Source organism: Lontra canadensis, unplaced genomic scaffold (genome assembly GCF_010015895.1).
Source record: "Lontra canadensis isolate GAN:19392208 unplaced genomic scaffold, GSC_riverotter_1.0 scaffold29, whole genome shotgun sequence".
Taxonomy (NCBI): Eukaryota; Metazoa; Chordata; class Mammalia; order Carnivora; family Mustelidae; genus Lontra; species Lontra canadensis.
The window spans coordinates 2,962,676-2,987,184 of record NW_022631023.1 but is presented as its reverse complement, the minus strand read 5'-3'; the positions used below and the strand labels follow the sequence as shown (position 1 = coordinate 2,987,184).

Below are 24,509 nucleotides of genomic sequence, written 5' to 3'. Positions count from 1 at the left end.
GGAAAGGGACGTCTCATAAACGGGACGGGGTCACCCAGTAAGACGAAGCCACAGTCCTCGGTGAGGAGGCACGAATGTCAGAATTTTTAAACATATCAGGCGAAGCCCAGGACACAGAAAACCCGACACACCCACACTGAATGACGGATTTCAGTAAGCGACAGAACACAGAAGCGAGGCCAGGGCTCTTCCAGCGGACAGCCAAGGCCACCAGCAGCCGGGCGCAGCCACGCCACCGGAGCGCCGGCCCTCCGGCGACACCACGGACACGCGCTCTCGTCATGCAGCGAGCGAGAACCAGCGGCCGTACGGCACCGGGGGCTCAACGGCTGTAAAGGGCACGAAATCCAAGTACACCGAGACCACAGCGGAATTACAGCAAGAAATCCGCAACAAGAGATCAGAAAAATCCAACCTCCGACGACAAAAGGACACTTCCAAATGACCAATGGAGCCAAGAAATCACAAGGGAAGTTAGGAAAGTACGAGTCAGCACGCAGAGGGCTCGGGCGACCGTGTCACCGGAACCGCGGCAGCATCGAGCAGCATCAGGGCGCGGCGCCTCTGGAACCACTCGGGCCACCGGGCGGGCCGGCTGCCGGCGAGAGGCCTTGACTCCGTGGACCCATCGGCCTCCTCACGGGCGGCTCGAGTGTCCTTGTCGCCTGTGGCTGGCAGCCCCGGAGCGCGGGAGCCCAGCGTTTCTAGGAGGTGCCCTCGCCGAGACCAAGATCAAGTTCAAGTCTGGACACGAGGCAGCGGCATCGCCGGCTCCCACACCTGGGCCGTAACGCCCGAGCCGGTGCCTCTGCCAAACCGAACACCGCCACAACCGCAACGCTGAGGGCTGAGAACACACGGAATCGGACAGTCCGTGGGGTGGGGGCGGGGTAAGCAGCAAGGCCAGGCAGGGACCGTCGAGGCCAAACACGCGCTGAACTGCGAGCCGAGGGGTCCTGCGCACACACCCACCCCAGGCGCTCACGTGGGTTCCCGGCGACAAGGACCAGGACGTTCATCGCAGCCAGAATCTGGACGCTATTCAAAACCGCGCAGGCAGAACGGACGCGCCGCTGGGGAACAATGCGCAGCAGGGATCGCGCGAACCACCCATAACCCGATGCCACGGGGCAGGGCACGGTCACCAGAAGGGCTGAGCCAGGACCCCTGAAGCAAGGTAAGGCAAGCTGTGTGCTGGCCCGGCCTGGGTCGGGGGCGGCCCTCGGCTGTGTGTGGTGGGCCCGGCACACGCGTGCGTTCAGCTGGGGACCGTCTGGGGCGCGTTCTATGGGAACCTCTGGCTGGAGCCAAATCAGAAGGCACACGGACCACAAAGTGCTGAGCATTAACAAACACGACGACCCAATTTTCTTTAAAAGCTTTTAATCATTTATTCTAGAGGAAGAGAGCAAGCGTGCGTGCGCCGGCGGTCCCAGGGGCCAGGGACACGGGGGAGAGAATCCCAAACAGACTCGACGCTGAGCACAGAGCCCACCACGGGGCTCGCTCTCTTGGCCGCGGAGATCATGACAGGAGCCAAAATCAAGAGTCAGAGGCTTAACCAACGGAGGGAGCCACCCAAGCGCCCCATGACGACCAGACTTTTTAAATCCGTAAACGAGCTGGGGGCGCTGGCTGGCTCGGTCGGTGGACCGTGCGACTCTTGATCGCAGAGTTTCAAGTTCAAGCCCCACGCTGAGCACAGACATCACTTAAAAATAAAATCTTTTAAACTAAATGAATTGGAACAAACCCAAGGAATCTCCCCAAAATGTAAAACACACAAAAACTAAGAAAGAATGGAAAATGGGAGGTAAGCACAGTTAAAGAAGTGTGTGCAGAAGCTCAGTCCTCAGTCCTCGGTCCCCGGCCCCCACAGCAGGCCCGCAGGCGGAACCACAGACACCCCCCAACACCGCAGGCGGCCATCACGGGGGCAGCTCAGACTGACCGAGAAACGTCTGCGGCAGCTGGGGGTCCCCAGGTACGGACTAGTTAGCTACCAGCAGGGTTCCCAGGAACACGGCTCCCTCACCTTAAGGAGGGCTTCGTTCCAGAGGCGTCGGCAGGGTTTTGGGACCAGGAGACCACGTCTGCCCCAAATGGGTGCAGCCCCCGGGGACGCTGCTGCAGCAGAAGGGGCCCCGTGCTGCCTCCTTCCGCCCCCCTCTGCGGCCTGAGCCCGAGTCCGCGTGTGCTGGGACAGACGGGGGACAGAGACACCCGTGCGCGCCAACGGAGTGCGACCCATCGGCTGGCACGATCACTGCTGTCAGCAGCGCTGGGGCTCGCAGAGGACATGGGCTGCAGCAAGTTGAACACGAGAAATTAGCTGAAAGCAGCAGCTGGGAGAAGGAATGGGGTTGGGGGAGAAGGACACAGAGCAGGTCTCCGTCCCAATCAGCTGGCCAGGAGTTTGGTCTCGGTCACGTGCACGTGTGACCATGACAAAAATCAAAGCATTTTGAAAGCAACCACGGGACAGACGGTAACGGCCGCGGTCCCCCAGCTCCATCCTGATCCTGACCGGCTGCCCAACACGGCCTCAGACAGGCAGGCACATCGGAGTCTCCCCGTCAGGTGCCGGGGACCTGTGTCACACACCCTCCAGCTCTGGCCTGGCGACCCCTCCCAACCTGACCCTGTTTCCAAGGCACCTGCCCACAGGGAGCGCGATAAATGTTTAGTGAGAAAGAATGTCAACACGAACACAGAATAGGATTTGTTCCATTTCTTAAAAAATGAACCAGTTCGCTTTAAAACTACACAGATTTAAAAGGGATTTTAAAGAAGCGTCGACAACGTCGTCCGTGAGAGCTAGATCATAAATACTCGGACTCTGCGGGCCGTGTGGCGTCTGTGCAACCGGGCCGCTCTGCTGCTGGAGCCAACACAGACGGAGACCTAACGAGCGGGCCGGCTGTGTCCCAGTAAAATGTTATTTAAGGAAGCTGGAACTTGAATTGCATATGATTTTCACACGCCGTGAAATACTATTTTTCTTGTTTTCAACCACATAGAAACGTAAAAGCCATTCTGAGCTCACAGGTCCTACAAAAGCAGGCAGCGGCATATTTCTCCTAAAACCCAGAATCCCAAAGCAGACCGTCAGGGAGAACAGTGCCGGCACCCCAGCGCAGCGCTAACCAGGTTCCTCCAGGAGGACCCCGGCCCCCCCCGGCCCGTCCCAGGCTCGAGCCCTCTGCCCCTTGAACAGTGCTGCCCTCGTGGGAAGGGACCCCGAGCCGCTCACACGCAGCACGGTCCCGGCGTCAGCGCACAGAACCACCTGCTTCTAGTATCTCCAAAGCCCCTCCCCAGAGCCCCCGCGGACACATACGGTTCTCCCGTATCTGAGAGCAAGCCCTGGGAAGTGGCTAAAAGCTCGGTACGCAAAGCAGCAGCCGCGTCCCCAGAGCCCAACCACCCAAAAACGCTTTGTCGGGGGCCAGCGCTTCAGTCACAAACTGTACACGCATCAAAAGTGGTCGTGCTCAGTGTATTTGGAAATCAGTTCCCCATGTGGCTGCTGCACGTTTCCAGAAGCTGCAAAAAGCTCATCTTCGTTGATCGGTGATTAGAATCAGCAGACACCCCCGGTCTGCGTGTCGCGTGCGCAGAGCTCACGGGGAATCACACACACGCGTGCCAGCCTCCACCGCTCCCCTGGAGAACAGTTCCTGCCAGGGCTCCCGGGTCCTCACGCAGCCTGAGAGCAGCCGAGTCCGTGCCGTGTTCCCAGCGAGCCCGCGACACAGCGGCAGCTGCGCGCCCTGAGCGGGCACCACGCAGGGACACAACACAGGTGCCGACGGAGGGCCGGGGTCCTCCAGCGAGGCCAGCGGCCCCTGTGCCGGGCAGCGCGGGCACCGTCGAGAGGGAGACACGGGGGCAGACTGTCCATCGCGCTACCGCGAACACATCTGACGCGTGGACCCCCCAGAGGCAAACGTGTCCGGCGTCCCGGGAAGAGCGCCACATCGCCACTGCCGCGCTGCGGCTCCGAGCGCCTCTGACAGGAAGCACCAGCGCTGCGGGGCACCGGCGCTGCTTGTAGCCTCTCCGGCGGGGTCACCGCGGCACAGCCTCCCTTCAGCCAGGGGTGCCCGAGACTCCCGGCAGGGGAGCCTCTGCACAGTGGCAGAACATTCTAGAGCCCAGGACACCCACCAGTTCAGGATGGCCCATGTGTGCCAAGCTGGTGCAGAGCGGACTGTCACCTAGCGTGGGTCGGGAACGACGTCGCCCCTTCGCTTCCTAGAGGAGCCGCCGGCAGGGAAGGGGCGTGCCAAGCCGGGGCGGCTAGGACGAGCACCTCAGGGACGCCTCCTCCGGCTTCATCTTCTTGGCCTGCCCATTGGGCCCCGGGGGTGGGTTCTGCCGCCGCTTCTGCAGCCTCTCCTCCTTCTTCCTCAGGTAGGCGGTCACGTTGTCAAAGGTGGCCTTGTAGAGACCACTGAAGCCTGCGTCTACACCAGCCAAGCCTGTGTGGGATGAACGAGAACAGACGGCAGGTGGGACAGGGAGAACTGTGCCGGCGAGGCCCCGCCACAGTGGGACTGAGCCGGGGCTCGGCACGGACTGGCAGCGCCTGCTCCAAGGCACCCCCACGGGGCCCGTCTCCTGGCGGCCACACCAGCTGAACTCAAAAGCCAGGTCACTGCTGGGAGACGAGGCACGAGGGCTGCCACCATGCCGTCAGCTGCCCCACGGGGGCCCCTGAACTGGGGACTGAGGGTGGCCTCCAGCCAGCAGCCAGCGAGGGACCAGGACACCGCCAACCTCCACTCGGGTGCCCGACATCGGATCCTACCCCCGGGGACGTGGTCCTCACGGGCAGGCACCAGGACCACCAAGCCTCAGGACGCACACACGCCACGAGACAGAAAGTGGTGTTTTCACCCACCGAGTGCTGGTTACTCACCGCACGGCAACATAACAGGTGTGGACTGATCAAAGTATCGAGCTTTGGGGGCATAAAGACCACAGACCAGCCCCACGGGGTGGACGTCACCCTGGCCACAAACTCCACAGGGACCGTCAGCAATGTCCATGCTTGTACCCTGCACAGTGACCTCCCCGCTCACTCCGCCGTCCCCGCCCTTCCTGTGACTTTCAGGCCCAGCCAGCCTGCCTTACCCGGGCTCTCTCCCCTCACACCCTCCCCCACCCCTGCACGGCGGATGGGCGGCTCTACCTGCAGAAGCTCAGGGGAGTGAAACCTGCCACCGGGCCGGCCCCACCGGGTAAACCACAGCAGGACGCACTGGCCCCAGGCCCCAGCAGGGAGGGCGGCACGTGCCCGGGGAAGCAGGCTCACTCGTGTCCCCCACACAGTCCTAACACAGGTCCACTCGACAAGCAAATGTGCACCAGGCTGGGGAGGACGCAGCCCTGTCACACTGCCCTGGGACTTTCACCCTAAAAGCAGGGATGGAAGCTACCCTGGGACCCAGAACCAACAAATCACACGAGAATGCCTTCCACGAGACATTTCGATCACTGCTACTTGTCAACAGAAACGGAATTTACGTCTGCATCTCTCGAGTTCGGAGAACTCTGCCTTCTCCCTGGGGAGTAATTTGAAAGATGTCTTCTAGGCAGTAATTCCTTTCCTCAAATGAAAGCGTCTGGCTCCCAATGCTGGGCGGCCAGTCATCCTTCTGACAGTCGCTTCAGGTCTCTGCCCAAGAAAAGCATCACCGGGGGCATCTGGGGGGCTCAGTCACTGAGCACCTGCCTTCAGATCCCAGGATTCTGGGATCAAGCCCGCGCGCGGGGCTCCCTGCTCGGCAGGAGGCCTGCTTCTCCCTCTCCCACTCCCTCTGCTAGTGTTCCCTGTCTTGCTGCGTCTCTGTCAAATAAATATATAAACTCTTAAAAATTAAAAAAAAACGTTGCTAGGTCTCTGGAGGCTTGTAACTACAGGTTCCCCTTCCTCTATGAAAACGAATGGAGGGAAGTCAGGGCGCCTGGTGCCTCAGCTGGCTGGGCATCTGCCCTCGGCCCGGGTCATGGTCCTGGGGTCCTGGGCTTGAGCCCCGAGCCGGGCTCCCTGCTCAGAGGGGAGCCTGCTTCTCCCTCTCCCTCTGCCTCCCCGCTCATGCTCTATGCGCTTACTCACCCACACGCTCCAATAAATACAATCTCTTAAGAAAAAAACAGAAACAGAGCGAGGCCTCACCGTTCTGCAGTCTCAGGCAGGACTACGGGAGAGCAGCAGGCGCTGCTCATCACGGGCCCTTCTGCTGACCAGGACACGTGGCTCCGATCGCCCGGCCACTCTCCTCGTGGACTATGGTCCCACAAGGAAGGGGACTCGCCTTCTCACCACAATCTCTCCTCTTCCCTCGGCCTGGTGTTCCTACTGGGACCTGCCCTGGGCCCTAGACACCCACGTGCAGTCCACCGATGGTCCCCACACCTGACTTTGTGGCTAGGAACCACATGCTGTGGCTGCTCAGAGCCAAGAGTCAGAGCCCGTGAGCTGCCCTGCCACTCCGTCCAGAGGCCCACCAAGTACCGGCCCCTCCCAGGGCCCTCTCCCTGAAGGCAGAGAGGTGGGTGGCACTCCAACCCTGACCCCGGTCCCCATGCAGCTCAATCATCCTGACGCAGACTGCCCGGACACGGGTCAGCTCCTCGGTGCCCCAACCAGCCGCTGGCCTTCTGGACAGGGACATGGGCGCATGCCACACATCCTGGACTAGCACCCACGGAGGTGGTTCCTGCTGCATATGCTATTCTGTAAGCTGGCCCCGTCCACGGCCAATTCTGGACATCATCCCGAAAAGCAGGCCATGCCCACGTGCTCACCTTCCAACATGGCCCAGTTCCCCTGAAGATGGGCAGAGACCTTCTTTAAGGCGGCGTTTTCGGGAACAGCCTGAGAAGACAAACGGAAAACATTTACCGGAAAGACGCAGGACTGCCGCCCCAGTGCAGCGCGCAGAGGCACAGACCTGCCGGCCATGGTCGAGGCAGCTGGGCCCTCGGGAGCACCAGGCAAAGCCGGCCAGCCGTGCTGGCACAACAGACACAGCAGTCACCACATGGCGTCACGACACAGACCCACGATGTATGGGCTGCCAGCGTCCCACACCCTCACTCGTCACTCGTGACCTTGTCTGAGGAGCCTGGCAGGCAACACACGCCGGCTAGTGGCATTTTGTTTGCCACTACTTTTTAGATGAAAATACCCAAAGGGTTCAGAGGCATCTCCAAAGCCTCAGTCAAGCAAGCGCTGGTAAAGGAGGGACCGTCTGCACAGCGCTCTGGCGGGCGTTCCCGGATCCCTCTCCGCAGTGTCCTAGGAGACCCCGCACAGGCAGCAGACAGCCCAGCGTTACAGACGGGCGAGCCAGCTCAGAGAAGGGGTAAGGCTCACATGTGTCCTGGGGAGGAGAGGCTCACTCAGCCCACGGCCCACACGCCTTTCTCTGCTCCTTGTGCCCCAGATACAAGGCCATCCTAAGCCTGCCAACATCAAGGACCTACAGCCAAATCCGAGCAACTACTGACTTCTCCGCTAAAAAGACACGTGACCGGGACAAGCACAAGAAAAAACTACGCCCACGAGGGCGACTACCCCACAAAGAAACACCACAGGCTCCATGACACCAGATGAGCTGGCCAGCCACCCCTGCTCCCCGAACCCCCGTCACGAGTCCTCCGGCCACCACAAGGATGCAGCCCCCAGCACCAAGACACGATCAAGCTGGAGGCGGACACAGCTGGCGCACCCCCACCTCAGCCATACAGGCGGCAGGGGCCCAACGCGTCTCACCTGCCACCGGCCTTCCACGGGCTTGCAGAGCACAAGGGGGGCTTCCCGGCAGTCTTGCAGGACCCACAGTCCCTGGCCCTCCTCGAAAGCAACGTCCCACACTCTGTGCTGGAAAGCCAGCTGCTGTCTGTACGCCAGCTGCTGTCTGCGGGCGTCGAGCTGGAAGATGTAGACCACGGGAATGCTTTCCGCAAAGAGAGAAAAACGATTAGAGCTATGACGGGGCCCGTGTGGGTACGACGGGACAACGGACAGCAGCTCAGCACGGTGCCCAGATCACAAGACCCAGCCTCCACCCACCGCCAGCATCTTGACTCAAAACTCATGAGAGACTCGTCCAGAAACACTCAGCCGAGCCGCTTCCCAGCCCACGAGCCCCAGGAACTGAGGGGTCACAGAAGTCTAAGTCAGGGAGCTCAGGGTTAGCTGGTCCTGCTGTGACGGGGAGCCAGTGCAGAACAAAGGAACAGGTCATGGGGAAGGGGCCGTCCCACCTGCAGCAGCCGGCGGCACGGGACGCTGGGCCCAGGCCCCACCTGGCGCTAACCTGCAGCCCTGTTTTATTTATTCCATTTATTTATTTATTTAACAGACAAAAATCACAAGTAAGCAGAGAGGCAGGCAGAAAGAGAAGGAAGCAAGTTCCCTGCCAAGCAGAGAGCCCAATGCGGGGCTCGATCCTAGGGCCCTGGGAGCATGACCTGAGCCGAAGGCAGAGGCTTAACCCCCTGAGCCATCCAGGCGCCCCTGCAGCCTTGTTTTAAAACAAAGATGCCCACTATAGGCTTGCTGTGAGGACAAACGAGCTGTGTAGAAACACAGGGTCCCTACCCAGCACAGGAGCAATGCTCCAGAACCCGCCATGGGGGGCTGGGAGGGGCACGTGCTCCCAAAATCCTCCTCTGCGGCACCGGGAGCCCTAGCGCGGGTCCCACTGTGAGCAGCCCTCGGGTGGAGCTGACGAAGGTGGGACTTTATCACCCACCAAGCCCAGCTGGCGGCCAGTGAATTTAAACAGCAAGTCACAGCACGCCACTCCACGCTAAGGAAAGGAACCCACCTCCACCTGGCAATGGCCATCCTCCCGGAGTAAAACACTGCGGGGACAGGCTATATGAACAAGTATGTGAAGCCTCCCCATGAAGGAGACGGCCCACGGGGCCACAGGAGCGACCCGCATGTTCCCTCCTACGGCAGGCGTGTGGGCCCCCAGAGCAAGGCCATCTGCGCGCCGAGTGCACCCACCAGTCACACAGCAGCGCCACGCAGCTCTCCTGGCCCCAGTACGCGATCCTGGACGCCGCGGACCTCTGCAAGGAAAGGAGCAACGTGACCACATGGTCACCCATCAGGGACCTGAATCAGGACTGTTCTGTTCACACTGAGATCAGACCCAGCAAGAGCTTGACAGGTGCCACTACGATCAAGGAAGGAAAATAATGAAATAGTCCAGGAACTTTCTGGAAATCAGCAGAAGAAAGGCTCAGCAGCCACCCCGTTTCACAACTGCAGTGTGCCACGGCGAACAGCAGAGGCCTCTCTTTCTGTAGCTCTGGCCTTCCCTCAACGTCTCCGAAGCCAACTGGTCAAGGACAGGAGAGGACACTGAACCCAGGGGACCATTAACAAGACAATCGCATGTGCAAGGTCCACACACCCTGGAGAAGTGGGAGTAGAGACCTGGTGTTCACCAAGCCCAGTCGGAGGGGCACGAGCCATGCCCCAGGGGCTCCCAGGAAGGAAGTGAGAAGGCCAAGAGACGGGGCCATCCACAGCTCATGCAGGCCACGTGTCCCGGGCCCGAGGTCAGAAACCTGCGGGTTCGTGGTCCTCTCTGCCGCACACTCGCCCCCGCCTTTTAAAGAGACTAAAGTCAACCTCACCACCCGAGCCCACCAAGAGCTTAACTGAGACCATGAGGGTGAAAAAGTTACTAGAACAAATCAGGCGTCCTTGCGCCATGGGTGGGAGGTGGCGCGGGGGGGGGGGGGCAGGCACCAGGGCCACAGACACCCAAGCAGGAGGCTCCATGAGCGGGCAGCCAGAGCAGCAGGGTCCGCTGACCTGGGGACCCAGACGCCACTTGGCTGGGTGGCCACAGGCCCAGGGTCCTCGAGGCTCTGGCCCGCAGTCAGGCCTGGCCTGCCCACTTCTGAGGCCAAGTGAGGGCGGCGGCTGCAGAGCAGTCTCGGGAACAGAAAGAAAGCAGCCAACCCGAGAATGAGGCAGACGAGCCCCTCAACTCTGGCCAAGCCTCCTGCGGGCTGGCAGGGGGCCACACGGGGGCTCCAGACAAGAGGGCAAAAGTCCCTGACGACAACCAGGACCCTGGTCATCAAGAAACCACGACGGCCGGCTCGGCGGGCCTGGAGAGCCACGGATGTGGAATGCTCCCTCTCCGCCAGGCCGAGAGAGGCCTCTAGGAAAATGGGTAGGGTCACCCCCTGGTGACCAGACTGGACCTCAGGTGTGCAGGGCACCAGCCCAGGAGCACCAGAGAGCAGGGTGTCCATGACGACAGAATGCAGAGCACCCCAAAAGGCAGCCCATTCTCCCCCAAAGATCTCTCACCATCAAAGCCCCAGGAGACCTGACTCAGGGATACACTGGCCAGTGTGGGGTCCTGGGGATGAGGGGCGGTCATGAGGTTAATCCACGGCAGACAAGGAGGGACAGACGTGGGAAGGGTGCTCAGCTCCCTGAAAGGCTCCCTGCTCAGGCACCACGGTCTTTCCCATTTCCGAGCAGGACCGGCGGAGACGCTTCTGTACCGGGCTCGTTCACATGCAGTAAGGGGAGATCAAAGTTACTTTCCCCTTACGGGACAGGGCACCTTCAGAATCTGAAGTCCACGATCTCTCCCAAGCTGGAAGGCGTCTGTGTGGACAGCAAGGAAACGTCTCCAACACAAACGTGGGCTTGTTCCCAAGACCCCAGGGACCGGAGAGGTGCCCTACAAGCCGCGATCACCCCGAGCCAGAAGCGGGATGTTACCTTGTCACCCCACGGCTCCTCCGGTTCCCGCAGGCTGGTCAGGTGACAGCAGTGCAGCTCTCGGCCACTTCGGTACTCCCAGAGCCTCAGGGTGCAGTCCTGCACACAACACGGACAGGTCAGCCTGTGCACGGAGGGGCAGGACTGCCTGCAAGGATGGGGGCTCCCGACAGGGGCCGGGTTACCGCCCCACGGCACCCAGGTCACACGCTCTGCCGCGAGGGACGACTGTGCAGCCGCGCCAATCATCCGCAGAATGCACGAGCCCCTGCGCGACAGCAGGGGCAAGACACATGAGACAAGCTGCTGGTCACACGCAGAACGTCAAAGACCGCAGCCGCTGTACTCGCGCCAGGAAGATACACGCGTGCCCCCCACACACACACACACGGATGCTTCAAGGGTCAGGCATTCGCACAGGAGACACGTGGGCAAGGCTGCTGAGCAGGACAGCTGCCCCACATCCCCGTTCGGGAGCGAGTAGAAACCTGTGAGCCTGTCCGCTGGGGAAGACGAGGAAACAGGCATGTGTGCGGAAAGCCTTACTGCTCCAAAAACAGGCAAGAACGCTGGAGAGCACTTGTGTTAACAATGGCTCGGGGGCGCCTGGGTGGCTCAGTCGGTTAAGCGCCTGCCTTGGGCTCCGGTCATGATCCCAGAGTCCTGGGATCGAGCCCCACATGGGGCTGTCTGCTCAGCGGGGAGCCTACCTTCCCCTGCCTCTCTCTGCCTCTCTGCTACTTGTGATCTGTCTCTCTCTGTCAAATAAATAAATAAAATATTAAAAAAACAACAACAACAAAAAAAAAACAACGGCTCGTCACAGATCTCACCAGGACAGGCCGCGGGCCCAATCAGGACACACCGGGAAGGAGGCGGAGCCTAGCGGCTCAGCCACTTGGTCAGTACCCCGGGGCCCCCACCCCGTGCACCAGAGCCCATCGCAGACCACAGGTGTGCACAAGCCCACGTGCACCTGAAGCCCAGATTCCGAGCAAACCAGGGAGACGGCACCGCGCGCACAGAGTTCCCACACGCCCGGAAGAAAAGGAAGAACAGCGAGTCCCCCAGAGCGGCCGAGCTGGGCATGTGGGGTCGGGCGGGAGCGCGAGTACACCGGGAAGGGGAGCGGCAGACAAGCACGCCTGCCCCGACGTCCCTCTGCAGGGACGGGAAAGTGCGCTCCCAAACCACAAAGACTCGAAGACAGAAGAGTGATGAGACAGGCAATCATGAGGCCGCCTGGGAGCAGAAGAAGGCAGGCACTGGCTGCAGGAGGCCACAACACAGCACACTGGGCCCAGCAGGCCCTCAGCAGCACGGCCACCCAGTGGGGGAGCAGTCAGAGCGCCCGGACTCCCCACCCCTGCGGCCGGCAGAGCTACAGGCTCACCACCAGGAACCAGGGAGCGAGAGACCACCATCTCAGGAACGCCAGATCCATGCCGAGGGACCCACCAGCCCTCCCCAGTCACGTCCCGGAGCACAGGGACACGCCTGATGCCCAGAAAGGCGAAGACTGGGCCAAGTAACCACCAGAAAAGGGCTGACCTAGATGGCCCATGGGTGCCTGGCTCCAACACCGCGGGCCCCTGGATGCAGTCTCCACCATGCCGACCAGTGCCCTGTCCCCATCAGACGTGGACAGACGCGACCACCAGACATCTGTAGGAAACCTCCACCACACAAGGCGGACAGCACACGGGGGAAGGAAACACACATGCGAGCTCGGGGAGAGCAAAGGTCCTGCAGTCGGGACCAACGACCATAGCACTATAAGAGGAGGACACTTTGAGGACAAGAAAAGGCTCCTGACGGTTACCAGGAACAGCAAAATGGAATCCCCACAGGACACGGCAAAACAGAGCTGAGGAGAAGTCCCAGAAGCAGAGCAGAGCACAAGAGAGGCCAAGGGAAAGAAAACAAACCAGGCAACCAACGTAGCCCAACATCCCACAAGACAGACTGGGGGAGAAGTGCTCAGTGACGACACTCCTGGGACCAAGGACCCTGAACCGCAGGGGCCACTGACCGAGCGAGCCAGTGTGCAGAGCCTGGCCCCCACCATCCCCAACTTCAGAGCACGGGGCGAGAGGGCCCCAAAAACATCCAGAGAAGGAGAAACAGATCCCGCAGCAAGAACCCACTCGGAACGGCCGCAGACGCTCAAGCCCAAGTACGGAGCCAGCAGAGCACAGACAGCAGCCGGAGAAGCCACCCAACCGCTGGCAGGAGCTCTCACCTCGGGCTCGAGGGCTGCGGGTTAGGGGCACTTCTGGGACCCAGGACAGCAGCCTCACGATGCACCGTCCCTCCCCCTTCAGAGGCACTGCTCCCGACACAGCAGGACAGACAGACACAGAGAGGATCAACAGGAACAGGGGAGGTGCAGCCCACCAGGAAAGAAAAGGACGATGGGCAAGACGGCGTCCCCACCACGGAGACGGCGGGAGAGCTCGCGGGAAACACGTGCTCCTGTTTCTCCACTGCTCTCTGGGTACGCAGGGCCGTTACAAGGCTGCGGGGCCCATGGGCACACCTTGCAGGGGCGCCACGGCCATATTCCACTGCCGGCCGAATGGCAGAATTCCACTTGCCAGGTACAGGTGCTTCCACCGGAAACAAACAGTGCGCTCTGCGGGTGCGGGCACACGGCGGGCAGCACACCCCCGCCCCGCCGCGGCCTGAGCACCAGCCCTGCTGCATCCTCAAACAGGATCACAAGCAAAATGCCCAAGCCGGCCAAACTGGTGCCAAAGTCAAAGGTGTCTGTTCTACTTTCCTGGGCGCTTAAATATTTTCTTAATCGTAAAAAAAGCTTCAAGGCGTAGGTACAGCAAAATCCATAAAACCTGCCGCCTCTGGGGGCCCCAGCCACACGCACTCTCCGGTCTGCTGTCGCCGGACCACATACGGGACGGCAGACGCTGCGGTAACATAGGCGTGGAGAGGGAGCAAAGCACAGACACGTGGTGGCCGGCCGCCTGCAGCGGGCCAGGGAGGCCGCAGCGCCCACCCAGAAACCCCAACTCTCAGGAGGTCCGGGGGCCTTCCGTGCACCCCGCCGCCCCCCCTGCCAGGCACCTGAGTCCCATAAAATGGGAAAGGGCAGGAAAAACAAGAGGAGGGACAGGACAGAGCTGGATCAAAGAATGAGACACCATCGGTAACTCAAAACCTTCGCTTCGGCGAGAGCTGCTGCTTAATGATCGTTTTACAGATTAGTCCTGAGGCCCGAGTCTCCGATCACTGAACCACTGTCCCCACTGCCGGGACACGTAGGTTTTCGCTACCAATCAGAGCCCCACCAAGGCCAGGGGCCCTGCCCGAGGGCCAGGCTGAAGAACGGCACGGAAGCCAGGTCCCCGGGACGCAGAAGGGGTCTTCCCAGCTACTGCCGGAACAGAGCTCATGATGCTGGTACGGATGTGACAGCTCTGAGAACACAGTCCTCACACCCCACTGCAGTGTGTGTGTCACACACGCGCGCGCCCTCCACGGCAAGCCCTGAGGAGGAGCCAGCCGCAGTCGGCTCCAAAACTCGGAGAACAGGCCCCATCTAGTGGCCAGCCGCCGAGTGAAAGCACCCGAGCGGGGACCAGAAGAGTTCGTGGCGGGCGGGCCGGTGCCACCGCACGGCTCCCCTGCTGCAAGGCGCCCGCAGGCGCACACAGCAGAGTGAAACACTTACCCCGGAGGAGGACAACAGCAGCTCGGGGTGGTCGGGCGCCACGAGGATGCGGCTCACGAACCTACAGCGGAGAGAGAGGCGAAGAGGGAGCCCGGCTCCAGGCCGCTGCTGTGGCCTCTGCTCGGCCCACCGGTCAAGAAGCCGCCCCCTCCTAAACCCGACCCCCCACAAAAACGGCCACGACTCCCACGTGTAGCTAGACAGCACCGAGCGAGCGCAAGGACCACGCCGTGTCATTCTCCAGGCCCCAACAGCCATGACGTGACAAGCAGGAGTGGGCCCCTGCCACGCTGGTGGAAAGATCCCGGAGCATCTGTGCTCACTCCAGCGGCCCTGCTCACACCGGAAACCTTCCCTGAAGGTCCGTGACGGCAGGGAGCCTCGGGGACAGACGAGCAGGACGGAGCAGGGACGGAGGACGAGCAGCGACACTGGCCCGTGGACAGACTCAGACCTCCTGTCCTTTACCCCGGGGCAGCCCCGCACCCAGCGGACCCCAGAAGCCCCCCAGAGTCTGCCGGCTGTGAGCCAGCCTCTAGCCCCGCAGGGACAACCTTCCCTGCTTCTCTCCAGCTCCAGGTAAGGCCCGCAACCAGCTGGCCCAAGGACTCCCCTGACGCAGGGACGGCCATTCCAGAGCCCGTGAGTCACCTCATGGAAGGCCCATGAGGCTCACAGGGCCTAAGTCTGGGTGCTGGGTTACTGGACAGATGAATCAACGCCCACATCCGCCGTAAGGAGCTACAAACCAGGCCACCAGCGACCTTCGCAGAGGTCACCTTACATTCCATTCAAATCCAAAGAATCAGAAGCAATCTCAGAATTAAATTAAGTCTCTCCAACGTGTTCCCCTGCCTCCAGTAATTAAACGTTAAACGCTTCAGCAAACAAAACAAAGGGTTCCCCCGTCCACACGCTGTAATTAGGCTCGTGCCCGAGAACAGCAGTGTTCCTCAGAAATGCTTCCCTGCAAGATGTCAAAATTCAATTACGGAACAGCTCCCACTCGCCAGAAGAGGTCATAAAGGACGGACAACCGCCCAGACTCAGAGGCGATGATAAGTCCCAGACCACTCAAATTATCGAAGTATGTTTCCCCCCAGCACGCACCCCTCTCCTGGCTGCCCGCCACCAAGAGAGGTGACAGATGTCTACACCAAGGAAGGAGCGTTCTGGAAACAAGCCCTTGGCTGGAGGCCAACATGGGACCACTGGTGAGTGCTTAGGGCGGGAGGCAGCGGGCTCGGAGTGAAGGCCTCTCACACCGCGGGCTACGCTGGCTCCCATGGGCAGCGCCACTACCACCGTGTGTGGCGACCACGCCCTGGGCTCCGAGACCTCGGTGCCAACAAGGAAACCTCTCCCCGAAACACACGGGAAGGGAAGGGAAGGATGCGGCAGGGGTCCTGACGGCTCCAGGTGGAACCCCGCCCCGAACGGGGCCTCACCGGGCAGTGCTGCACATGCCCGGCTGTCCGTCTCCTGCGAGGCCCTGGCCAAGGGGCAGGTGGTCCCGGCTCCACCACCGGTGCCCAAGCCGAGCGGCCCACCTGCACTCCAAGCCCGAGCTTCATCCTGGGGGGCAGGAAGGGGACTCACTCGGCATGCCCGAGGCAGAAGGACTCGATGCTGTGCGGCGCCGCGGCCCAACTGACCCGGATCTTCTCGTCCCGGTCGGCGGTGAGGACATAGCGGTCGTCAGGACTCACAGCCTGCACACGGGGTCAGAAAGAACAGACCTGCCGGTGAGGGAAGCCACAGCTGGCCTGCCCACCCCGACCCCTGGAACCTGTCCCCAGCTCTACATTGTGCCACGGTGGCATCCAGATGCCCAACTCGTGCGGACCCTCCCTGCTCCTGCCGCACCCCCCGGCCTCCAGCACCCTCCCTCTCCTTCCTCCTTCAAGTGTCCCCATGGCCAGCCAGTCACCGAGTCCTGAGGGCTTTCCTTCAAGAACCCCTCTTGTCATTGTCCCTGCCTCTCATTGGGTCCCACCCCAGCTCCACCTCTCACCGGCTGCCCGCGGCCTCGCTGGGCCTCTCGGGGAAACCGCTCCTGGCTCAGGGTTGGAAGGACACTCGGGTGAGGCCCATAAAGCTTGGGGACAAGCTTGGGCCTTGAGACGGTGACTGCCCTCCCACACGCCTCCTCTACCTGGTCACCCAACCCGGCTGTCCCTTACATACAGAAGTACCAAGCCACCTCCCAAATGGCCCAGACATTCACCCTGTCAGCCCCACCTTGCCGAACATCGCTCCCACAAAGCCCCGCCCACGGATCTGCAGAGCTGTCCCTGCTCCAGAGCCCGAAGCCTGACAGCTGGGCTCACAGACCCGGCCTCACCACCCCCATCGGACGCCCTGCCCCTGCCCCCAGCGGGCTGCAGCAGGTTTAACTGGGCCCACCACCCACGTACCACATCCAGCAACATCGATAGGTGCCCAAGCTCAAGCCTGCCACATCCCTGTGGGTCGGACACTGAAAAGGAATACACGTCCCCAGACTTGTCGGCCACCAAAAGCTTCTCCTCTGAGGCCGTGAAGGTCAGAGCCGTGCATCTCCTCACCACGGTCCTGGAAGGCAAGAGAGGCCCGCCGTTGGCCTGCACAGGTCGGCACGAGGCGGGCCAACAGACCTGCAGGCTGGTCCTGCTGCTGGCGGGTCTGCTCCACGCCACGTTGCCCCTTCCAGTCACCACAGGTGATGTCAAAAAAATCAAGTAATTAAGAGAACAGAAACAAAGCCAATGACTTGGGCCAATTTAACTTTGGAATATCTTTGCTTTTGTGATAGCGGAATCTGGGTGGTGGACACTTCAGATGTCCGGTACGAAATCATCTCACGTTTGCTCTGTTTGAAGACTGTCATAATAAAATGTCGGGAGAATTCCCCTTTATTTGTCCTTTGACCCCAGAGCCTCTACGGTGCATTCGGGGGGAGACAGTCAGCTTCACAAACACCCAACGTGCTCCGATCAGAACCAGAAGAGCGCACACCACACAGGGCCTCCTACCCTTACAGCTTCCCGTCCACGACCACCGAGTCCATGCCCCAGCCCAGGGGAAGGGGAGGGCAGCCGGGCGGGAATCCACGTGCGGCTCATGCACATGCCCCTGAAGATGGGGCGACACACCCGGCAGCAGGCGTGGCACTCACGGTCCCTCTCCGCAGGGACGACTCCGGAGGAGGGCAAGCGACCGCGAAAGGAACGCACCGTGGGGGGGGCCGCGTCCCGGCTCAGGCTGCGGGACGGTTAACACACTCCTAAATTCAAACCCTTGGGCCAGATTCATCAGATCAGTCCCATGTGCCAGTTGCTTCCACACTGCACCAGCCTAGGAAACAAAGTTACGGCCCCTGACACACACACACAGCGACCCCGCCGGGTCTCACTCCTGGCGGGGCGCAGGGCCACGCGGCTCCCTGCCCGCGGCGTTGACACAGTCCACCGCTTCTCCACTGGCGCCTCCACAGGGCAACAGGCCTGAACTTCCCACCCCACAGCAGGTGCCACGCGTGACCCTGCCTCACGCATCAACACCAGCCTGTCTACACCGCCTACGTCTGCAGCTCTCCTCCAGAAAGCGGGGTCGCTGCCCTCCTCTGTCCCCAGAGAGTGTGGACGGGGACTCACCTCCCAACGGGGCCCAGTGTCCGTGCACACGGGGCCCCCCGGCTCCCCGCTGCTGGAGCCCCACACGTCCCTTGAAATGGAAACCAAAGCTAGAAGCCACGTGTCCAGCACGAGGACCGAAGACCGCCCACGTTCTCGGGAGCAGAAGGATGGAGGACGGGAAACCCAGGGCAGGGGGCCCGCAGCCATGTCCCCGAGCTCCGCCACCCCCAGCGGTGGAACCTGCTCCCGCACTTCCCTGAGCCGAGGGACAGCGGACCGAAGGACAAGGAGCAACTTAACACGGAGAAACAACACAAGAGCGAGCACGGGCTCCGGCAAGACTCACCACCTCTCCGTGCACGCGTCACTGAACACCACTGTGCATTCGGAGGCACTCACGCGGCCACACAGCCACCAATCCGGAAGGACGGCCTGGGCCAGGCCCACAGCAGGATGCGGCATGCACTCGCCCCAGCACCCTCCAGAATCTTGGCCCTTTGTCCTCTGCCAGTGGTGGGGGGCGGGTAGGGAGACGTTCATCTTCTCAGGCCAAGTCAGTCCTGGGGGGATTCCAGGGCGCTGCACGGAGCAGGTGGGGGTGAGGACCTGAGGGGTCGGGTCACAGGCGTGGGCAAGCACGTCATGAGATCGGACAGCAGGTGGTCTGGCCACTTTGCACCATCAGAAGACATGGGCCTCATCACTTGTCAGGATCTTTGCACTCCCCCTTCCCTCCAGAGTCACGGGGTTCACAGCCCAGCGTTCCCATCCTCACAACCCCCGGGGCCAGCCTGACCCTCTCCCCTCCGCCACCTCCGAGCGGATCGCCGCTAGTCGGGTAGCTAACTGAGCCCTGAAATCCCCCACACTTAGTGCCCACTCAAGCCCCCCTCCGGAGAGCCACACTTGTTCCACGGACTGAGTGGTGGCCCGCCAGGCCCTGCCGGGCACTGACGACACCCAGCTCCCCAACGCCACACACCTCCAGCAGCCAAGCAGCTTCGGGAGAACCATCTCATTTCCTGGGGCTCTGCCCTTCCGCACATGCAGCATTTCAGTACAGGCAATTTTCTGAAATGCTGTGATTTCGTACGTGACATTTTTCACTAACAAACACACACATCACAGCAGAAAATATCATGTCACCCCAAGTACCCTATCTTTAACTCAGAAGACCTGGCCTCGGTTCTGGGCCTTTGTCATTGCCAACAGAAACCTTAAACCAAGCGCTGCTACCCACCGTTTCCATCTGGGCTTTTCCTTAGAACCCTGCGTGATTAATATTAAAGCCTCCAGACAGCGAGCTGTGAGCAATTCCCGGTCCCACGTGGATCTCGGGGGCCCGGGACACCTGCACCGCTGAACTGAGGGTCAGCTGCGTGGAGGGTGGCTGTTTATCTGAGCAAGGGGTCCGTCTGGGTGTGCCCCTGACCAGCGTTAACGGCCACCAGACCAGGCAGCACACACCTTACACTGAGCTCAGTGTACGCCCACAGGACAAAGCAACCTGAGAAATGCAGCCCCTAGACCCACGAATCTGGCCCGACCCCTCCGTCCAGCGGCTGACGCAGACGGGATGGGAGCTGCCGGGGTCCCGTGAGCAGTGTCTGCACGCACCATAGACCCCCACAGGCAACACGAGAGGCCCTGTACACCCAACGCAGAGGTCTCCAACACAAAGCTGGTCTGCTGATGTCAACGTAAAAACCAATTACGGGGGAAGAAACCAGGTGCCAACCGCTGCTTGCCCACCCTGAGCGTTCCTAGATCTCCAAGCGAAGTCGCCAACACGCTACCTTCCAAAGACAAAACAAAAACACAGCATCTTCCCCTCAAACACCCATGGGCCACAGTGCGGAGGGAACTGGACAGATACACACAGGACTCTGTGCCTGGACACCCATCCTGGGCCTCACACACCACAGACCCTGCCCTGCGTTCCCCAACAGCCTGACAGGCACAGAGACCCGCTGCCGGTCAAGAGAAGGCTTCCTCCCCTGCAGACCCTGCACCATGCCAGGAGTGCTCGGTGAAGGGCCAGAGCCCTGCCAGGAGCCCCGGGCACCCACCCTTCGGTCAAGGTGCAAGCCCCACGACAGGAGGCAGGGGTGAGTCGGCGGGCTGTGCGGGCGGCCGCTGGCCCCAAGTGCAGGATGAAACGCTACCCCTAAGCCGCGTGCACACACCACACAGACCGACACCTGCACCTGCCCCTTGTACTCTCCTCCTAGAGAGTAAGACGAGGAAGTTCTCCGCAGTACAGCTGTGAGCCAGCTACAAAGCGGAACCCTTTAACCTTGGCTGTTAGGCAGTTCAAACACTACGACCTGCGCATGTTTACCTCTTAGTCTCCAGAGACAGCTAAGCGAGCGGCCTGCGGGAGGCAGGGATGCGGACTGGCTCTGCTCCACGTGGGTATGTGTCCCGTAACGCCAGCCCTCACGACGAGAGGAAATAAAGAACTTACTCTCGGGACACTGTCGGAGCAAGAGAAGTGCACGCCTGCCCGGGACCTGCCCCAGCAGCCCCCACCTGCTCTAGGGCTGCTGACTTTCTTCATTTCTGCCAGCGCAAGGCTGGAGGACCCTGGAAAGCAGGATGCCACGGTGGCCAGGGACACTGACTGGACCCGGAGGGACCAGGGGCAGGGCCCGGTCTGCCCTCTGAGCCGACGGACCGGGATCAGCGCCCCGACTCCCGCCAGGAGTGTGGGTGAGAGCGCCCCCGCCCCCGCAGATGGCTGTTTCAAGGACTCAGTCGGTCAACACACGTAAGGCGTCGACAACAGCGCCTGGCACACGGCCGAGACAACGTCACGGTCACTACTGCTGTGGGCATGCAAGTGTAAGCTGTGCGTTCAACATGGTAATGATCCAACGTGAGCATTTCATACCTGACACTCAGACACTGCCATGGTTTTGTACGGAAAAGAATCAGACGCTTACTGTCATCAGTTAAAGCAAAATAACCACCAGACTTGGAGAAGGCGGACGCCAGGATCGTGTCACTCCCCTTCTCCACGGGCTGCCCGTCCTCCCTGAGGAAAAGAGGACAAGGACCATTAGGGCCTACCTGAGTAAACAAGGCCGCACTCCTTCAGGCTGGCCTTGTGCGTTTATGACATGAGCAGAGACAGAAAACGGCATGAGGTTCAGGGAGCCAGAATACAAACGCGTATTAAGCAGAGGAGGGGAGGCTCAGAATAGCCGTAATTTTTAAGGAATAAATCTGGTTAAACAGAAGAATCTCTCAGCATACACACACCGGAATCCAAAGAGCTGAGCCAGAAAGATTGTCAGAGATCACACGGCCCACGCCCTCACGGCCAAGAACGAATCAAAGACCAGAGTCAAGAATTAAGTCACATTAAAAAAAAATGAGCCTTTAAGACCATTCTACTAGAAAAAGGCACCATACAAAATGATCACACTCTGCTTCCCTTATCTTTCAATTAACTACAGCTAACTTCAACACACAGCAAGTTCCACTGCATTATTTCAAGATGTCCACAGGAGTTAATTACGGACAGAAACTGGAGGTCTTGAGAAAAAACCTACTATTCTTAAGGCCAAATTTAAACTTAGCTCCACATTTCCTTCCTGTGGTCCTACTTGGTTCATCCACAGGGCAGTGTACACAGAAATGAAGAATTCGGTGCCAAGGCAACTTACTCAGTGCGACAATTTACCTCTCAGGCTACCCCGTCCCATTTAGTCCGAGCACGATCAGGCCTTAAGAGTCTGCCCCATCATCTCACCCTTTATTCTCCTGTGACTTCTTTTCCACAGTACTGCAATCGTATGTGAAGGGGACGTCATCGTCACTAAGAGAAAACAGAAAGATTTTAAACAGAACACTTTATGAGTAAAAATGTGAGATTTTTTCCTCTGGAGCACCAATATTCTCATACCCGATAAAGTAAGGGTCTTACCCACAGCAAGAAATTGTCCAGGTACAGTACTGCAGAGAAACGCTACAGAGCTTTACCTGCTTCATCTTTACAGGTGGGCCATACACAACTGTCATGGTTCCGTACCCAAAAAATCAGTTAAGCAAAGCAAATGAGAACAAAAACTCAACAGGAAGTAATACATTATTCTTTCACACCCCAGAAAATCAAAGTAAGATGGTTCATATTTTTTGGTAAGATTCCTGCATCCAAATTTAACGCAGCCACCGCTTAAAAATGTCTCAACTACCCAAGAAAGCTCGTGGCTGTCAAGCACCTGCCAGCACAGGAGTGAGACCCTAAGTGCTGGCGAGTTTATTCCCATCTCCTCCCTACTGCATGGCCTCTGCAGTAATGCGCTGGGACTCTGCCCATGGAACACTGCGGTGCTGGAAAAAGTAGTTCTCTGAGTCACAAAGTCCACCACCATCACTATACTTCCACAAGAGGCACAGAGGAGAAATCGTATTTTAAAAAAAGAACAGCAGGGGCACCTGGGTGGCTCAGCGGGTTAAGCCTCTGCCTTCAGCTCAGGTCATGCTCTCAGGGTCCTGGGATCAAGCCCCCCATCTGCTCAGCAGGGAGCCTGCTTCCTCCCCTCTCTCTCTGCCTGCCTCTCTGCCTGCTTGTGATCTCTCTCTGTATCAAATAAATAAATAAAAATCTAAAAAAAAAAAAAAAGAACAACAAAAAACGCTTTCTCCGTGAAGCGTCTGCCTTGGGCTCAGGTCATGTTCCGGGGGCCTGGGATGGAGCCCCCGGTGCGGTTCTCCGATAAGCACGGAGTCCCCTCCTACCTCCCCCCCCTTCGGTTTGTGCGCGCGCGCCCTAACAAATAAAAACAAATCTTAAAAAAAAACGAGGGATTTAGTGCACTTGTTACGTATCAAGCGTCCTAACAAGTGTGATACCGCGTGTCCCAGGAGCACGAGGTACCGCGAGCCTCTGCACATCCCTGGAACACACCGCAAGTTTGTGAGTGAGTTTTTGGGGAAAACTAAGAGAGCGGGGTTTCCGGCTTCGAGCCGAGAGGCCGCGTCTACGTGGGACGCACGACCCCTGCAAGCACGAGCCAAACCGGGGGAAGGCGGAGGCGCCGACGCTGCCCAGGACAGGACTCCGGGATCCGCACCTACGGAACCCCGGGCCGGGCGGGGGAGGAGCCTGAGCCGGGAGCGGCCGCACCGGGAGGGGAATCCCCGGAGCCCCGAGGAGCGGGCGCGGCCGGCTGGCGAGGGGGGCGGGCCCACGCCCCGAGAGCGGGAGAGGCGGCCGGCGCCCGGACTCAAGCCGTCTTCCCCCGCGCCCGCCAGCAAGGTCCGCCGCCCGCCCCGAGGGGAGGCCGCGGAGGGCCCGCCCCCGGCCCGCGCCGCCCCCGTGACCCGTCCCCCAGCGCCGGCGCCGCCCCGGCCGAGACCGCGGGTATCGACAGACGGCGCCGGCGAGGGGCGCCCCGGCGGCGCGAGGGATCGGACTGTGCAGGCCGCGCCGAGCGCCCGCAGCCCCCCGCGGCAGGCCCCGCCCCCTCACCTGCTCGCGGTGGAGGTGGCCAGGAACCGGCTGCCGCCCCGCACCACCAGCGCCTGCCCGCACAGCGCCAGCCCCGCGCAGCTCGCCATGCGCCTGCCCGCCGCACCGCCCCCCACGTGCGCCCCGGAGCCCCGCTTCCTGCCGGCGCCGCACAGTACGTCACGCGCCGGCGCGGCACAATGACGTCCCTCGGCCCGCCCCCGCGGTGGCGGAGCCCGGGCGTGCGCAGAAGGTGCTCTCCGCCCTCTCCCTCTCGGTGGCGTCTGCTCGGTGGGTCGTCGCGCGTGCGGGGAGCGCGGACGCCCTCGAGGGAACGCAGGCGGAGCGTTGGGGGGCCCGCTTCTGGATCTTTCTCCGCCGCAGCCGGGCGACGTGCTCCTGCGGGTACCGGCTGGGCTCCTAGTACACGTTCCCGCAGGAGGCGGGCGGGGTGAGCCCACGGCAGCCCCGGGGTGCTCGGAGCTCGGGCGCGGGGAGGGACCCTCCGCGGCCTCCCCTCCCCCACCCTCGGGGATGGTCTCGCACCCCATCCTGTGCACCCAGTCACTCAGATCCCCTTCCCTCCGTCGCCGTCCGAACCACGGCGGGCCCGCCGCCGCCCTTGTCCCCGCGGATCGCTGCCACGCTGAAGCCAGCGGCTCCTCGCCCGACGCGAGTCTGATCGTCGCGCGCCCCTGCGTAAAACCGACGGGGCTTCTCGTTGCTCCACGGCAAAGACCGCAGTCCTAATCATGCTCTAGCAGTTGACTATGTCTGGCTCCCGTCCGCTCCGCAGCCTCCTCCCGCAGGCCCTTTCTTCACGCCGTGACCCCTCCCACGCACTGGCATGGTGCACTCACCCCAGGGCCTTAGCACATGCCATTCTTTCTGCCTGAAATGTTCTCCCCAGCACCCCATCTATTCGCTGTAACTAGTTAATGATGGTCACTCAGTTTCATTTCA

The 24,509-nt window shown here is 60.8% G+C and overlaps 1 protein-coding gene across 4 annotated transcripts; it reads right to left on the bottom strand.

The window, feature by feature from the left end:
* Nucleotides 1-4,222: 4,222 nt before the first annotated feature.
* On the bottom strand, nucleotides 4,223-23,682 carry WDR4 (WD repeat domain 4). Of its 4 annotated transcripts, XM_032865269.1 has the most exons (12): nucleotides 23,568-23,682; nucleotides 22,921-22,992; nucleotides 21,846-21,911; nucleotides 20,982-21,125; nucleotides 16,889-17,045; nucleotides 16,071-16,183; nucleotides 14,472-14,532; nucleotides 10,781-10,879; nucleotides 9,032-9,096; nucleotides 7,787-7,970; nucleotides 6,817-6,886; nucleotides 4,223-4,484 (listed from the first exon to the last, which is right to left on the bottom strand). In XM_032865269.1, the coding sequence occupies exons 1-12, from the start codon at nucleotides 23,654-23,656 to the stop codon at nucleotides 4,303-4,305; spliced, it is 1,302 nt and encodes a 433-aa protein (XP_032721160.1). In that variant the 5' UTR covers nucleotides 23,657-23,682; the 3' UTR covers nucleotides 4,223-4,302. The 4 variants fall into 4 exon arrangements, with proteins under 4 accessions (XP_032721160.1, XP_032721161.1, XP_032721163.1 ...); XM_032865270.1 differs by lacking the exon at nucleotides 22,921-22,992; XM_032865272.1 differs by lacking the exons at nucleotides 20,982-21,125; nucleotides 22,921-22,992.
* Between the last annotated feature and the right edge of the window lie 827 nt (nucleotides 23,683-24,509).